This window comes from Canis lupus, chromosome 3 (assembly GCF_048164855.1).
Source record: "Canis lupus baileyi chromosome 3, mCanLup2.hap1, whole genome shotgun sequence".
Lineage (NCBI taxonomy): Eukaryota > Metazoa > Chordata > Mammalia > Carnivora > Canidae > Canis > Canis lupus.
The window spans coordinates 56,522,555-56,538,718 of NC_132840.1; the positions used below are offsets into that span (position 1 = coordinate 56,522,555).

Here is a 16,164-nt window from a genome sequence, read left to right on the forward strand (position 1 = left end):
AGGGTGGGGTGTGGGGAGGAGGGAAGGGCCAGCCCCTGGGAGAATCCTCAAGGACAAAAGTTCAGGACATTGCTGCTCAGAACCACCCCTTGATGGGGACCCTAGTGTTTAGGGTCCTTTAATCCTCCCCGCTGGCTCACACCTGAGGCGCCCACGAGACTGGTTTCTTTTCATTATTCAGGTCTTTGCTCAAGTGACACCACCATAGAGAGACCATCCCTGACCACCTGGCCAAGGCTGCCCATCTACTACTGTCCTCTGTGACGTTACAGGATCTTATTCCCTTTAGAGCACCAAGCACTACCTGAAATGATCTTGCTTACTTACTTTTTTTGTTTATGGCCTGTCTGCCCTGCCCCCATCCTGGGAGCTCCATAGGACCGGGGATGGTGGGGGCACCTGGGTGGCACAGTTGGTTTAAGCCTCCAATTATTGGTTTTGGCTTGGGTCTGTGATCTCAGGGTTGTGGGATTGAGAGCCCCTTCTGGGGCTCTGTGCTGAGCATGGAATCTGCTGGAGTTTCTCCCTCTCCCTCTGCCCTCCCTGCCTGGTGCTCTCTCTCCTTCTCTCTCTTTCTCTCTCTCTCTCTCTCTCAAATAAATTAATTAATTAAAAAAAAAAAGAAGAAGAACAGAGATTGTTTCTTTTTCATCAATGCATTGTCAGTGTCTAAAATAGTGCCTGGTACACAGTAGGTTCTCAGTAAATACCCGCTGAATGGACATATCCATGGCCCAGGCAGACCCCAAACATTGCTCAGGGAGTTGAATCTGGGCTTCCTGACCATGTTGAGGACTCTCCACAACACTCCACCTGCTGGAAGCATCGGTAGACCAGCAACCTCAAGATTGGGAGGGTCCAAGGAGAAGCCTAGGCTTTGTTTCTTCCACCCCAGAGCCTCTCCTGGAGCCTCCTCATCCAGGGGTCATTTAGGTCCTGGCTGATCCCTGCAGAAGGGGACAGCAGGGCCAATGAGTGACTCACCCTGTTGCTGGGGTGACTGGGAGAAAAATCATTTTAAGAAGCCAGGAGGCGGAGATCCCTATGGGTTCTGGAGATGGGGGATGGGTTAACAGCCCTAGAGAGGGTTTGAAGTTTTCCCAGGAAGCTAGGGGCTGAGACAGGAGGGTGCCCCTAGTACCCTGGGATTCTGCAGAGGTCTGGGGGGCTGAGGGCTGAGTTACCATATTCTTTGAGGGCAGAGATATTCCTGACTCTGTTTCTCCCAGCTGGGACCAGCCTAAACCAGCTCTTTGTTTAATGGAGTAGAGATGAATTCATCTAGGAATGCTGCAAGTAGACCAAGACTGGAAGAGATGCAGACTGCTTCTTCCTCTGCTAGGACTCCTTTTTTCTTTTCTCCCAGCTGCTCCCACCCTCTTTCCCAGAACCCCTGCCCTGTCTCTCAGTGGCTCTCTCACTCCCCCTGCTGCCCCTTCCTTGCACAGCAGTGGCCCATCGAAGGGACAACAGAATTCCACTGCTTTCCTTCCCTCCAGACCCCTCAGGAACCCCTGGGCTGGGAGAAGGCTGAAGTTATACAGGGAGGAAATGCCCAGGAAGTGGGTGGGCTCCTGGTTCCCAGAAAGTGACCTGCACTGAAGTGTGTGTGGGGGCGGGGGGGTGAGTGGGTGCTGCTGGAATCTCAGCCTGAGAAGTCACAGCTTCCTCCCTAGCCCTGAACCCCCAGACTAGGTTAGGGTCCCAAGCTTTCATGATGATTCCCTTTATGGTGCTCATCACTTTCCAGTCATCCGCTATGCCTTGGTCTTTGCTGAATGACTGCCTCCCCCAGGGGACTGGGAGCACCACGGTTGGTTTTACTCATCAATAGGACCCACTGCTCAGCACAGCGACAAAGTTGGAGACGCACAGCTAATACTTGTTGAATAAATGAATGAGCGACATTCAAGGAGATTCATAGGTGGGGATTTAATGGGTGGTGTCAGTGCCATTGCTTGGGATCTGGGGACAGCTGTGAGTCCAGATGTCCTGACTTCGTCTAAGGGCCCGGTCCATGTCCAGCTTCTGGCCTTGTGCCCAAAGGCCATCCAAGCAAAAGGAGGCAGAAGAAGCCTCTCCTAGAGGGAGGGCGCATGGAGGGGTAATTAGGGCAGCTTAGACCCCCAAACAGCCCCCCATTTTCGCAGCTCTCTGACTTAAGTTTTTTAAAGTGCTTCCTCCCACTGCCTCTATATCCCCTCTCTTCTTGTGGCCTTTCTTCTTCCTTTCCAGACATTTCCTTCCCCCTAAAAACACATACTTGCCTGTCTTCTCCTCTCCCTCTGGCTACTTCCAGCTGTGTGCTGAGGAACATGAACAGCACCGTCTTACCTGGCAGAGCTCCCAGGAATAGGAACCCCTGGGGCTGGGCCCACAGGTTGAGGAGGAAGCCAAGGTGCAAGGCAGGCAGAGCAAGGATCTCCTTCTTATAACCCTGGGTCAAGATCACCCTGGACACAGCCAGCTTCAGCTGAAGAGGGAGTCCCAAGACCAAGGGCAGATCCAGCTCCAGCCCCGACCCAGAGGATAGCACCATCTTCTGCAGAGTGTGTGGGACAGGGGTGTGAGTGGGGGGGTGAGGGGGAGAGAGAAGGAACTGCATCAACTCCTCGTAACCCCACCCCTTGCCACTGCAATGGGGCCTCTGGGCCATACCTTTCATCTACCGACCATTCCTACCACCTAAATGCTGCCTCAATTTTCCTTGCTTGATACTCTAAAACCACACTACCCCCCACCCCCACCGCCCGGTAAATGCAATCTAAATAAAAGCCATTTGTAGGGGCGCCTGGCTGGCTGACTTCCTACAGCGTGTGACTGTTGACTTCAGGATTGTGAGTTCAAGCCTCATGTTGGATATAGAGATTCCTTAAACATAAAATCTAATGAATAAATAAATAAAATGCCATGTGCTTACTGTGAGCAGCTTCAAGATGTGTCTTTAGCTTTCCTCACATTAACAGTTTGGAGTCCCCCTTCACCCCACCCCAACCCTGTCTGCCCCCAGGCTCCAATGAATACAGGCAGCACCCTCTCTTACTTGGTCTTGGAGGTAGAGGCTGAGCCAGGAAGGGTTTTCTGGGGTCCCCAGGGCAAGGAGGTGGCCGGAACCTGCTGCCAGCTGGAGTCCCAAGTCCAGAGAGAAGGCCCAGGGCTCTGCGTGAGGCTGGGGAATGTCTGGGGGCAGGGGAAGAAGTGATCCACCTGAGGACTCAAGGCTGGGGACTCATGGAAGAGGGTGGCTAGTGATGGAGGGAGACAGGGGAAGTCAGACACAGAACTGACCATAGAGGAAAAAACAGCCTTTTACCTTGGAGACTGAATTCTGCACGAGTTCCTGGAGGGAAGAACGTCCCAGGTTGGGACTGGACAGCACAGCTTCTGAGGCTACTAGCAGGGGTAGACTCTGAGGTCTGGGCCTGTGGGTCCAGCCAATTACCCTGGCGCACGCAGCCATCCAGGGCAGGGACCAGCTGGAGCAGGTGGACAGAGGGAGGATGCGGGGGTGTCGTGATCAAGACATGGGAGTGCCTCTCCACCCTCAGTTTATTCTCCTCCAGACACAGCATTTGGCCTCTACCACCCAACTCTCATGCCCTTGGCTCTCTTTAAAAGTGTGGCCTTATCTTTCTTTAAAAAAGGGGGTGGGGAAAAAATAAAAATTAAAAATTAAAAAGGGGGTGGGGGCAGCCCTGGTGGCTTAGCGGTTTAGTGCCACCTTCAGCCCAGGGCATGATCCTGGAGACCCAGGATTGAGTCCCACGTCAGGCTCCCTGCATGGAGCCTGCTTCTCCCTCTGCCTGTGTCTCTCTGCCTCTCTTTCTCTCTCTCTGTTTGTCTCTCATGAATAAATAAATAAAATCTTTAAAAAAAAATAAATAAAAATAAAAAAATAAAAAAGGGAGTGGGACAGCCCAAGTGGCTCAGCGGTTTAGCTTCTGCCTTCAGCGTGATCCTGGAGACCTGGGATCGAGTACCATGTCGGGCTCCCTGCACAGAGCCTACTTCTCCCTCTGCCTGTGTCTCTGCTTCTGTGTGTGTGTGTGTGTGTGTGTGTGTGTGTGTCTCATGAATAAATAAATAAAATATATTTTTTTAAAGTGTGGCCTTAGAGCCCCACGGTCACCTAGCCAGCCACACTTTAACAGCTCTGGTCTGTGATCTCTAGCCCTATTGTCCTAGTTACCGGCAAACGGAGGTTGGAGATGGGAAACAGCAGTCCCCCCAGTGCAATTCTGATGATGGGCTGGGGTTTGTTGGTGGCTGGAGGCCCAGAGACCTGTCTCAGGCGCAGCACCTCCTCCCCATCCACAGTCAATAGCAGTGAATCCTCAAGGATCTTCACTTCCACCTGCAGGGAGGAGCGGAGCCGAATCAGGGGCCCCTGGGTCTGCCTCCACCACTCTATTCAGAAGCAGTCATGTATAGCAGAAAGAACATGGACTTCTGGAGTCGGCAAGCATCCTTGGCTCACTCAGTCTTTGAGCCTCAGAGCTCCCCTCCAGGAAGCTGGAGATGAGCATAGCAACTCCCCCCATAGTGGGGGTTTTGTGTGGATTGAATAAGATGACAGAAGGACAGGGATGCCCAAAAACCCATTTCTGTTCCCTTTCCATGGACCAGCTCAGGACACCCCGCCCCTCAGGACCAGATCTAGCTTACCTGATGCCACGTGCCATCATCTAGCCGAGGCCCAGCACCCACTGTAAGCTGGGCCAAGTGATTGTGCAGTTGGATCTCAGGCCTGCCATCTCGAAGTCCTAGCACAAACCAGTCATCCTTTGAGTTGGTATCGCCATAAAAAATCACTCCCTCTGGATCCCAGGTTCGAAGCTCAAAGGAGGAAGAGCTTCTGGGAGGACAGAGAAGGACAGACTGTGTATGAGGCATGTCCTCTAGGGGTAAAAGTGGGGTGGGGGAGACTAAAGGTCAGGGATGGAGACAGGAAAAAGAGAAGATCCACAGGAGAGAAGGTAGGGTCAGGGGACTCAGTTAAGGGGGGCTAGGTCAACCTCATACTTCTTGATCTTGGTAAAGTTGAAGGTCATGACAGTGACAGGCTCTCCTCCTGAGCCGTTGCTGAGGTGCACAGAAGGGAGGTCCTGTATCCTCTATCAGAGAAAGAAAACAAACAAGGTAGACCGAGGACAGGAGGACACGAGAACACTGCCACAGCATGGGGGAGGGGAGGCGAGGAAGGGAAGGCAGGAGCAGAGCCAGAGTGTAGCTCATTTAAACACACACATGGGCTAAGCACCCATCCCAACAGTCCTGCACCTGAGTGGAGAGACCCTGTCTCAGGGCCAGTCCCTGGTGGCCGGGAGGTGGAAGCAGCAGCAGCAGTATCAACAGCCACCCAGGCAATGTGGCCAGCGGGCCTCTGCAGTCCATGGTCAGTTGCAGTCCTTTCTGTGGCTCAGAGAACTCTGGGGATAATGTGTGGGGGCAGGAAGCCTTTCTGTAGTTGGTGTTGGGTTAAAGGTTGCCCTGGGGGGAAGAAGGGGGGCAAGAGACCGGGCACTGACCCTCTGGCCCCTCTGACCCCTCTCAGGACAACTTGGGGGAGGGACAGTATTCCTCCACTACACTCCCCCTGCTGGGAAGGTTTATGAGCTAGGATAGGATACTTCCCCACTCCTCCTTAGAGCCTGGCCTGGGACCTGGAACCTTCTGCCCAGCTGAGGAGATGCGTCTACCGGCCTGAGGTCTAGAAAGAGTCCTGCTCTGCACCCCAAGAAGCATGCTCTGTGCCAACTACAGCTGACACGTGGAATACCCAAAATCTAGCTGGGTGAGTCTGGGGACATCACTCTCCAATGGTGCTTTAGTGTCCTTATACATCAAGTGTGAAAATAGGACCTACTTTATGGGATTACTGTAACCAGGATTCATTGAGATAATGCAGTGCTTGTTGTCTGCTCTGAGCTCCTCCCTCAGGATTTTCCCAGGGCTGTGAGGCTAGCCTTAGAGGAAGGCTCTGGCCCTGAGAATGATTTAGTGACTACTAAGAGGAGGCCCGGCCCCCACTCCTAATTATCTCCTCTTCCCCATTTACTTGGAAGTTTCAGCATCTACCAATAGAAATTCATCACCCTCTCACTGACCCGTTTTGAAATCCCAGTGCACCGGAGAGAAAACACCTGGAGTCACTCAAGATCTCCTCTACAAAACACGTCTCGGAGCTGGGGGGACTTGGCCTCCAGTGAGGGAGCGAGAGTGAAGGGTACAGCCGGGAATCACTGCACATTTCACTTAGGGAAGTCCGGGGGATGTGACTTTTGAACTGCGGGGTTTCACCCACGGAGGCTAGGACACCCAGGCGACAACAGCAAGCTAGCGGCCAGTCCAGCCTTGACCCCTGCCCTGGGGCCCAGTCACGGGGGCGGGCGGTGGGGGGCAGGGCCAGGGCCTCCGGGCTGGCCTGCTGTGCCAGCTGATTGGCTGGTGGGGCGCGTCCCGCCGAGGTAGGGGTGCGGCGCGGAGAGGGCCCCTCCCCCCACCCCACCCCTGGGCGGAGCACTCGGCAGGCCTCCGGCGGGTGCAGGGGTGCGGCGTCGAGAGGACCCCCGCCCCTCGCGCCCATCGCTCCCCGGGCCCCAGCTGGCGGCGCCCCCCCACCCCCACTCCTGGGCGGTCCGGGGTCCCGTGCTCACCCTGCCTGAAGGACTGTAAGGGAGAGTCGCGGACTTCAGACCCAGACGATGGCGGGGGTCCAGATGGCTTCCGTGCGGATCCGAGAGGCCAAGGAGGGAGACTGCGGACACATCCTGAGACTGATTCGGGTGACGGCTGCGGCCCGGGAACGGGAGGGGGTGGGAAACAACCCCGGGGCAGGGGTGCGTGGTGGGGAGGCGGGGTAGCCGCGGGAGGGGCCCCCCCCCCAGCCCTGATCCGGCGTCCGTCTTGTCACCGCCGCAGGAACTGGCCGAGTACGAGAAACTCTCGGACCAGGTGAAGATCAGCGAGGAAGGTAGGGACCCCGACACCCGCGTTCAGGCCCGGGCTGGGGCGAGAGGACGGATCGGGGGAGGGATGGGTTCTCCAGGCCAGGTTCTCTCTCGGTCTCTTTGCCGCCCCTCCCTCCCCTGCAGCCCTGAGAGCAGATGGCTTCGGAGAGAAACCTTTCTATCACTGTTTGGTGGCGGAGCTTCTCCCCGCCCTCGGGGAGCCGCAGGGTAAGAAGAGCCGGACCTCCGAGGTCCCCTGTCCTGTCCTGCCAGGTGCCCAGTCCCTGAGCCCTCTTCTCTGTTCCTCTCAGGGCCCTGTGTGGTGGGCTATGGGCTGTACTACTTCATCTATAGCACGTGGAAGGGGCGCAACGTTTATCTGGAAGACATCTACGTGATGCCCGAATATCGGGGTAGGAGAATATCGGGGTCGGAGGCGGAGGCTGGGGCCAGCCCCATTCCTGCTCCCTGATCGCGGGCCTCTTCTGATTCCCTTCAACTGAAACAACCCCCCTTCCCCTTTTTTCCGCTTTTTCTCCCACAACAGGTCAAGGGATTGGCTCCCAAATAATCAAAAAGGTGGCTCAGGTGAGGCCCTTGAAAAGCAGGCGGGTGTGGGAGGCACAGGGGTCAGGTGTAGGGTCAGAAAGGCTTTTCTAAAAAAAGAAAAAGAAAAAGAAAAAAGAAAAAGAAAGAAAACCTTTTCCTTTCTTTAGTAAAGATTTTGATTTATTTATTCATGAGAGATAGAGAGAGAGAGGCAGACATGTAAGCAGAGGGAGAAGCAGGCTCCATGCAGGAAGCCCAGTGTGGGACTGGATCCCAGGACCTGAGCCAAAGACAGATGTGCAAACTCTGAGCCACCTAGGTGTCCCACCTTTTCCTTTTTGAAAGGAAAAGTAAGTGATGTCTTCTCCCACAGGTGGCCCTGAACAAGGGCTGCTCCCAGTTCCGCCTCGCTGTGCTGGACTGGAACAAATCAGCCATGGATTTGTACAAGGCCCTAGGAGCCCAGGATCTGACAGAAACTGAGGGCTGGCACTCCTTTCGCTTCGAAGGAGAGGTGATGAGGGAGCTGGCAGGAAAGTGACACCATGCCTTGGGGGGAATCTCTCTTCGTTGATCCTCTCCTTCCCCACCAGCTCAAGCACTCAGAGACTTGTGTCCCCTGGCAGAGATCTCCCTGAGGAACGGGAGGTTGGGTGTGCAGAATCGGGGGAGAGGCCTTTCCACCTCCTTGTTGAGGGTGAAAAATAAATGAGAATTACTATAAGCATGGTGCTGGCAGAGCCCTGGGTGATTCCATAAGCTTCAGCTGCTCTGGGATCCTTCCCGAGCACCTTGGTCTGGTCTCCTGATGGCTGGATGCCACTGCTGGGGGTAAAGGTGAGCCCGAGGTGACTTTCACTCTCAGCGGCCCAGACTTTTGGCTCTGGCCTGTGGAATATAGAGAAAAGAAGAACAAGCGGCCAGCTAGGCACATCAGGCCCATTGGTCCCATTTGGGACCCAGACAAAGGGTGGCTGGGGTGTGTGGACTTCAGGTGTAGGCCGTGAAGTTGAGGCTGGAGGCTGGCTCAACAGATGGAGCGGGCTGCCACCTGCTGGTGGTGTTTCCGGGGGTGCTGGGAAGGGCCATTTAACTCAACTTTGGGGAAAAAAAATCAGCTTGCTAATGCTTTTTCTTTTTCAAAAGTCACAAAGTCCTTATTTTCCAGTTCAGCAAAACCAAAACAAACCTTTAGCACCCATGGAGACAAGGAAGGAAACAAGCTCATGTCCTACTTTCACAGCATTTTATTACACCGGTAATGTGGATTGGCTGCACGAAAATTGGAATGACCGTATGAAATAAAAATAGAACCCATAGCCTTACTTGCATAACTATTATTAACCCTTTGGTATCGATCAATTCTTTAGATTTTTCAGTGTCCATATATACACATAATGAGTTAAGTGAATAGAGATGGGATCATATACTTTTTTTTTTTTTTTTTTTTTTTTTTTAGTGAGCTCTACACAAAACTTGGGGTTCAAATTCACAACCCTGAGATCAGAAGTCACATGCTCTACTGACTGAGCAGGCCAGGCACCCAGGAATCATATACTTCCTAATATATCAGAAACATCTATTTTCCATCTATTAAACATAAACCTGTCATTTTTTTTTAAAGATTTTTATTTATTTATTCATGAGAGACCAGAGAGAGAGGGAGAGACACAGGCAGAGGGAGAAGCAGGCTCCCTGTGGGGAGCCCGATATGGGACTCAACCAGGACCCTGGGATCTTGACCTGAGCCAAAGGCAGACTCAACCACAAAGCCAACCAGATGCCCACATCTGTCATCACTTTTGATGGTGGCATATTATATTCCTTTTGTTAATGACCCATTGGTTAAGTGGTCATAATTTAGACAGTGAAAGGGGGCAGGTAGGTAACATAAATGGGTAAATTGTAAGAAACAGGATCTCTAGACTTCTATGGAAATGTAGAGAAGTGAAGATTCATCATAAAATTCAAATTTAAAAAAAAGGATGCAGCCAAACAGAACACATCAGGGCCTTGATTCTTCCTGAATGGTGCCAATTTGGGGCCCTTAAAACCAATTTAGAGCAAATGGGCCTTTAGGACAATCTTAAGAGATAATGAAGGTGGTCAACCCCTCCTATAAATGGGAGCCAGAAAAATCCAGTACTCTTATCCTTGGCTTATCTCAATCTGACAGGGATTTATATATATATATACACACACACATATATAATTAATGTATAAATAATATACAAATAAATACAATGCATATAAATTATATATAATTAAATGTAATATAAAATATATATATATTTAAGGATTTACTTATTTATTCGAGACAGAGAACACAAGTGCACATGAGCTGGGGGAGGGACAGAGGGAGAGGGAGGAAGAGAATCCTCAAGCAGACTCTGCTGAGCAGGGACCCTGACTCCAGGCTCAATCCCAGGACCCTGATATCGTGACCTGAGCCAAAATCAAGAGTCGGAGGTTTTACCAGTTGAGCCACCCAGGCACCCCAGGATTTATATCTTTCAAGGATGACCAACTTATCTAGTGATGGGGCTTTTTTTAAACCTTAAATATCATTAGAATGCATTATTTCTGGAAAGATGCACAAACAAGCACAGAGAATGCAGTCGCCTCTGAGGAGAGGACCTGAGTGGCCAGGGGACAGCTTTTTCCACTTGCCACTTTGAATTTCCTGAATTTTGTGCCATTCTCATGTATCACTTCAAAAAAAAAAAAGCATAAACTTTAATACTTTTTTTTTTTTTTTATGATAGTCACAGAGAGAGAGAGAGGCGCAGAGACACAGGCAGAGGGAGAATCAGGCTCCATGCACTGGGAGCCCGATGCGGGATTCGATCCCGGGTCTCTAGGATCACACTCTGGGCCAAAGGCAGGAGCCAAACCGCTGCACCACCCAGGGATCCCTAAACTTTAATACTTAATCCAGAAGAAAAGGGCATGAACTAGGAAACAATACTGCCAAAATTTATCTTGCCCCATCTCATTTTGCCTTTGCATTTCAGAGTTTACGACTTTCACGTTATTCTCTTGCCTTGGCCCCAGTCTTGGCCGGTTTTCACAGGATGTCTGCAATCCAGCATCACTCTGTTCTACGGCCACAGGCTCGCCTTGGGCTCCTGCCCACTCATCACCTCATTAGCCTCCCAGGAGTTGATTCTGTTAGATGTGGAGCCTGATCAGTGGTATGAGGTGTAAGGGCCTGGGTTCTGACCACAGCAGCAGTGAACAAACTGGAGGGCACTGAGGGGGAGGGCTTTTTAAACAGATGGGATCCCTGGGTGGCGCAGCGGTTTGGTGCCTGCCTTTGGCCCGGGGCACGATCCTGGAGACCCGGGATCGAATCCTACGTCGGGCTCCCTGCATGGAGCCTGCTTCTCCCTCTGCCTGTGTCTCTGCCTCTCTGTCTCTATGTGACTATCATGAATAAATAAATAAAATCTTTAAAAAAAAAAATTTAAACAGAACATAGAGGGGTGCCTGGGGGGCTCAGTCGTTTAAGTGTAAGACTCTTGGTTTCCGCTAAGGTCATGATCTCAGGCCTGAGATCCTGTCTGCGTCATGATCAGGCTCCACACCCAGCAAGGAATCAGCTTGAGATTCTCTCTCTCTCCCCCTCTGCCCCTCCCCCATTTGCGCATGCTTGGGCTCTCTCTTTTTTTCTCTCTCTCTCAAATAAAATATTTTAAAAATAAATAAATAAAGGGAGCATAGAGGGGCAAAGGGCTGGCTCAGTAGGTGGAGCATACAACTTTTTTCTTAAGGTTTTATTTCTTTATTCATGAGACACAGAGAGAGAGAGGCAGAGACATAGGCAGAGGGAGAAACAGGCTCCCTGCGGGGAGCCTGATGCGGACTCAGTCCTGGGACCACGGGATCACGCCCTGAGTCGAAGGCAGATGCTCAACCACTGAGCCACCCAAGTGGCTCAGCATACAACTCCTGATCTTGGGGTTGTGAGTTTCAGCCCCACAGTGGGCATAGAGATTACTTTAATATATTTTTTTAATTTTTATTTATTTATGATAGTCACAGAGAGAGAGGTGCAGAGACACAGGCAGAGGGGGAAGCAGGCTCCATGCACCGGGAGCCCGATGTGGGATTCGATCCTGGGTCTCCAGGATTGCGCCCTGGGCCAAAGGCAGGCGCCAAACCGCTGCGCCACCCAGGGATCCCGAGATTACTTTAAAAAATAAATAAAATCTTAAAAAAAAAAATAAAGGGAGGTGCACTTGGGTGGCTCAACCACTGAGCCACTCAGGGGTCCCTAAATATATTTTTAAAGATTTTGATTATTTATTTATTTATTTGTGAGAGAGAGAGAGCACTCATGCACATGAGTGGGGGGAAGGGCAGAGGGAGAGAGAATCACAAGCTAACTCTTGAGTGTGCAGCCTGACACAGGGCTCAATCTCAGGACCTCAGCCAAAATCAAGAGTTGGATGCTTAACTAACTAAGCCACCCAGGCACCCCACCCCTGATAGTTTGTTTAAAAATGTTTTTCTCCTTGCATAGTCTTTATTTCTTCTAAACTATTTTTTTCTTTCTCAATTTTTTTATTTTTGTTTTTTTGCAGGTAGGGGGTGCAGCTCTGTCTTTCATTTTAGAGGCTTTCCTCAAACATCAGGTAGTCCTCAGTTGTGTGCTCATATTTAAGATTGGCACACTAAGGTACAATTGAAAACTGTGTGAGTGTGTGTTTATGTGGCAGGTCCCTCCCTAGGCCTGTTAAATGTGGACTTTACTAAGGGGCAATCCACTAGGCCATTTCCTTGAGGAATCCCTAATGCCAGTATCTTTAGGTCTTTTTTTCTCATCTGATCAGATTTCTCAGAAAATTCTTCCCCACTCCTACTTGGAGGGTAAAAGATTGGCCATATGTATTCTTAGAGTGGGGTGAAGAAGAGGTCAGGGGCAAGTGTCAACATTCAGTATGTAAATTTTCATGTAGTCCCCATTTTCAGTATCCAACATTCTTCTATCAACCTATCCATCTTTCTAGCTCCTCTTAATTTTGGTGTATTTAGAAGTCCAAAGACAAGCTGGGCCTTTTCTGTTGACACATCCTTCATAGTCTGGCCAGAGTAATCTTGCTAAAAGGCACGTTGGCTGAAAATCCTGTAATGGCTCCCACTGCTCTCAGCAGAAAGTCCAAACTTCTAAATTTGTTCCACTTCCTCCAAGCTCTGGCCCAACACTTCCAGCCTTGTGTTTCCTGTCCAGTTGGTTCTAACTATGTTAGACTCTTTCCAGTACCTCACTGTACTCTCCCCTTTGGGCCTTCTGCACAAGCCATTCCCCATCTGAAATGCTGTTCCCTCTTTTCCTACTCCGATCTTTTGTCTGAATAAACAACAACTACAGCAGATAAAGAAAAGTTAAACCCGAGAGGATGGTTGGTGTCAGAGGCTTGGAAGTTTGCGATGGTACCATTTCTAAAACAAAATTCAGTCACTGCTATTGCTTAAGAGCCCAAACCCAGGGCAGCCCAGATGGCTCTGGTTTAGCACCGCCTTTGGCTCAGGGCCTGATCCTAGAGACCCAGGATCGAGTCCCACATCAGGCTCCCTGGATGGAGCCTGTTTCTCCCTCTGCCTGTGTCTCTGCCTCTCTCTCTCTCTCTCTCTCTCTCTCTCTCTCTGTGTCTCTCATGAATAAATAAATAAAATCTTAAAAAAAAAAAAAAAAGAGCCCAAACCCTAACTGTTCGGTCTGACAGCCACCGTCATGATCATCTGCTCCATTTAAACTCTCTCCCTCTCCTTGTCAGAATCGCTGCTGTTCTTTACCATCTCTCTACTGTCTCTGCCACCCTACTTACCAATGCTCGGATACTCTTGAAGGCACCTCTTCTCTCTTTTTTTAATTTTTTAAAAATATTTATTTATTCATAGAGACAGAGAGAGAGGCAGAGACACAGGCAGAGGGAGAAGCAGACTCCACGCAGAGAGCCTGATGTGGGACTCGATCCTGGGTCTCCAAGATCACGCCCTGGGCTGCAGGCGGCGCTAAACCATTGCGCCAACAGGACTGCCCTCTTTTTTAAATTTTATTTATTTTTTCTTTTTTTAATTTTAAAAGAGATTTTATTTATTTATTTGAGAGAGAGTATGAGAAGGGGGAAGGGCAGGGACGCCTGCGTGGCTCAGCAGTTTAGTGCCTGCCTTTGGCCCAGGGGATGATCCTGGAATCCCGGGATGGAATCCCACATTGGGCTCCCTGTATGGGGCCTGCTTCTCCCTCTGCCTGTGTCTCTGCCTCTCTCTCTCTTTCTTTCTCTGTGTCTCTCATGAATAAACAGATAAAATCTTTTAAAAAGTGGGGGAGGAATACAAGGGGGAAGGGCAGAGGGAGAAGGAGAAGCAAGCTCCCAGCTGAGCACAAAGCCCTATGTGGGGCTCAATCCCAGAGTTGACCACTGAGACCACGACACCTGCAGAAATCAAGAGTTGGAGGCTTATCCAACTGAGCCATCCAAGTGCCTCTGAAGGCGCCTCTTCTTTTGCCAGCCCTTTAAATACTGCTGTAGTTGAGAGTTTCATCATGGACCAACTCATTTCTCAGTTGACACTTCTCTTTAGAGATTTATTTTTGTCTTGTATCTTTAGCTATGACTAATATACTGATGATTCCTACGTCTGCCTCTCTAGCCAAGACCTATCCTGGACCACGTACCTGTGTGTCCATGGACCTGCAGAACACTGATCCTTTCATTTCAGTTGATATTTGCCGTGCAGGGAACTGTGCTAGATACTGGGTATACAGTGGTGGCCACAAACAGGCATGGAACCCAGTCTCTGACCTCACAGATGGCAGAAGACAGACGTTGAACAAATTATTAATAGTACAACCATGATGAGTCCCACAAAGGAGTATAGGATGCTTTGGTGGTGTGAGGTGGAAGGCCTGACCTAGTAAAGGCATAGTGGAAGGCTAAAGAAATTATATTTAGGGGCATCTGGGTGGTCAGTGGTTGAGTGTCTGCCTTTGGCTCAGGGCATGATCCTGGGGTCCTGGGATCGAGTCCTGCATTGGGCTCCCCACAGGGAGCCTGCTTCTCCCTCTGCCCCTTTCTCTGTGTCTCTCATGAATAAATAAGTAAAATCTAAAAAAACAAAAACCTATATTTAAGTAGAAGGAGAAGTTTGTTGAAGACAAGGGATGTCTACCTGGATGGTGGACCCTTAAAGAGCAAAACCAAACTCAAAGTCATCAACGTGTCATCCAAAATTTTGTCTCCTGAATTCTTTCTTCCATGATTGGCAGCATCATTCACTCGGAGACACTAAGTACAAATCTGAGAGTTGTCTGGGGATCCTCCCACTTCTTTACTGGCTCCTAAGCCCACCTCTCACCACCCTCTTCACCAATTTTTATTGATTCTATTGTAAATTTAACAGGCACCAATCAACTGGTACCTCTGTTATCCACAGCCACAATCCAAGTAGGTCTTCAGCATCTTTCTTACTTACCTGCAATAGTTACTCACCAGTCTCACACCTTGGGACCTTGGGACCACCCTTACTCTTTAATCCATTCTCCACAGTTGAAGCATGCAATTCTTGCCACATTACACAACTGCTTGAAATCTTTCTGTGGCTCTTCAGTATTCATAAAGCAAAAAGCCTTTCTCTTTAATCTGATTTACAAGTGCCTCACAGACCACCTTCCTGCAGCTCCCTGCTTCAGGCCTATTTGAACTAGTTGTGGTTCCCTAAAGGACAGGCTCTTTCTGCTCCTCTGCATCACCAGCCATATTCTGATAGCTCGAGACTACTCTTACTGCGCTTTCCCTCTAGCAAACACTTACTCAGACCTCATATCTCAATTCAGGTTACTTCTTCTGTCTTCTTCTGGTCACTCTGAAGACCCTTGGAATTCCCTCTAAACCTAGTCCTGGTCTCTATCACGTCTTCGGTCAATCCCTATGCACTTACGGATTGGTTTAAATTTGTTTATCCTTCCCTTCCCGGTATATTACAAAATCATTCTTTTGGGGACTATATCTTGTCTTTGTACCCCTAGTTCTTAGCACAGCGACTGGAACACCGTGAGGGCGAAACAAATACTTCGCTGAATGATTAAATGCACAACACATGATTCTAATTTCTGTGCTACTTTATATCCATTTCTACAACTAAATTTTTTCTTTTTTTTTTTTTTAAGATTTTATTTATTCATGAGAGACACACAGAGAGAGGCAGAGGCACAGGCAGAGGGGGAAGCAGGCTCCCTGCAGGGAGCCCGATGCGGACTCGATCCTGGGACCACGGGATCACGCCCTGAGCCGAAGGCAGATGCTCAACCACTGAGCAACCCAGGTGGCCCAACAACTAAATTTCCTATCTTAGTTCAGGAATCTAAATTTTTCCCTCTACGACCCCTTCTTACTCCACTCCATTTTTTTTTTCCTATTGTGAATATCCTCAGTATTTGGATACCAAATCCAGTAGCTAATCTAAGTCGTCTTTGCTTTTTTGGTACCGCCTTGAAATCATCCTTTAACGTTTCATTGTATGCACGATCGGCATCTTCTCGAGGCAACAACGCGGTCCCTAAGTCTCCAGCTAGAGTTACAGATGCTCCTAAGAGTCTATACGTGCGTCCGGACGAAGCCCGGCGCAAGAGCACCGGGCTGCTTTTTTTTTTTTTTTT

The 16,164-nt window shown here is 49.9% G+C and overlaps 2 protein-coding genes across 6 annotated transcripts; one reads left to right on the plus strand and one right to left on the minus strand.

Annotated features, from left to right (window-relative positions):
• Positions 1–1,913: 1,913 nt before the first annotated feature.
• Positions 1,914–7,180, minus strand: SHBG (sex hormone binding globulin). Of its 5 annotated transcripts, none has more exons than XM_072821569.1 (9): positions 6,657–7,180; positions 5,281–5,429; positions 5,023–5,114; positions 4,666–4,855; positions 4,190–4,354; positions 3,314–3,476; positions 3,044–3,180; positions 2,335–2,542; positions 1,914–2,081 (listed from the first exon to the last, which is right to left on the minus strand). In XM_072821569.1, exons 2-9 carry the CDS (start codon positions 5,392–5,394, stop codon positions 1,933–1,935), a joined length of 1,218 nt encoding a protein of 405 aa, XP_072677670.1. In that variant the 5' UTR covers positions 5,395–5,429; positions 6,657–7,180; the 3' UTR covers positions 1,914–1,932. The 5 variants fall into 5 exon arrangements, with proteins under 5 accessions (XP_072677670.1, XP_072677668.1, XP_072677671.1 ...); XM_072821567.1 differs by having other exon boundaries at positions 5,281–5,490; positions 6,657–7,179; XM_072821570.1 differs by lacking the exon at positions 6,657–7,180 and adding an exon at positions 6,108–6,366.
• Positions 6,352–8,223, plus strand: SAT2 (spermidine/spermine N1-acetyltransferase family member 2). Its single transcript, XM_072821571.1, has 6 exons — positions 6,352–6,785; positions 6,922–6,973; positions 7,095–7,178; positions 7,262–7,363; positions 7,498–7,538; positions 7,873–8,223. Exons 1-6 carry the CDS (start codon positions 6,705–6,707, stop codon positions 8,038–8,040), a joined length of 528 nt encoding a protein of 175 aa, XP_072677672.1. The 5' UTR covers positions 6,352–6,704; the 3' UTR covers positions 8,041–8,223.
• Positions 8,224–16,164: the final 7,941 nt, after the last annotated feature.

Excerpts from the sequence above, each read along its gene's own strand:
- SHBG (XM_072821566.1), bottom strand. The coding sequence starts at position 6,250 with ATGTGCAGTGATTCCCGGCTGTACCCTTCACTCTCGCTCCCTCACTGG. Across the intron at positions 3,477-4,189 it reads TCTCCAACCTCCGTTTGCCG|CTGGTCCCTGCCCTGGATGG; the intron begins GTAACTAGGACA and ends CACCTGCTCCAG. Across the intron at positions 2,543-3,043 it reads GCCTCTACCTCCAAGACCAA|AAGATGGTGCTATCCTCTGG; the intron begins GTAAGAGAGGGT and ends CACACTCTGCAG.
- SAT2 (XM_072821571.1), top strand. The coding sequence starts at position 6,705 with ATGGCGGGGGTCCAGATGGCTTCCGTGCGGATCCGAGAGGCCAAGGAG. Across the intron at positions 6,974-7,094 it reads GGTGAAGATCAGCGAGGAAG|CCCTGAGAGCAGATGGCTTC; the intron begins GTAGGGACCCCG and ends CCTCCCCTGCAG. Across the intron at positions 7,364-7,497 it reads CGTGATGCCCGAATATCGGG|GTCAAGGGATTGGCTCCCAA; the intron begins GTAGGAGAATAT and ends CTCCCACAACAG.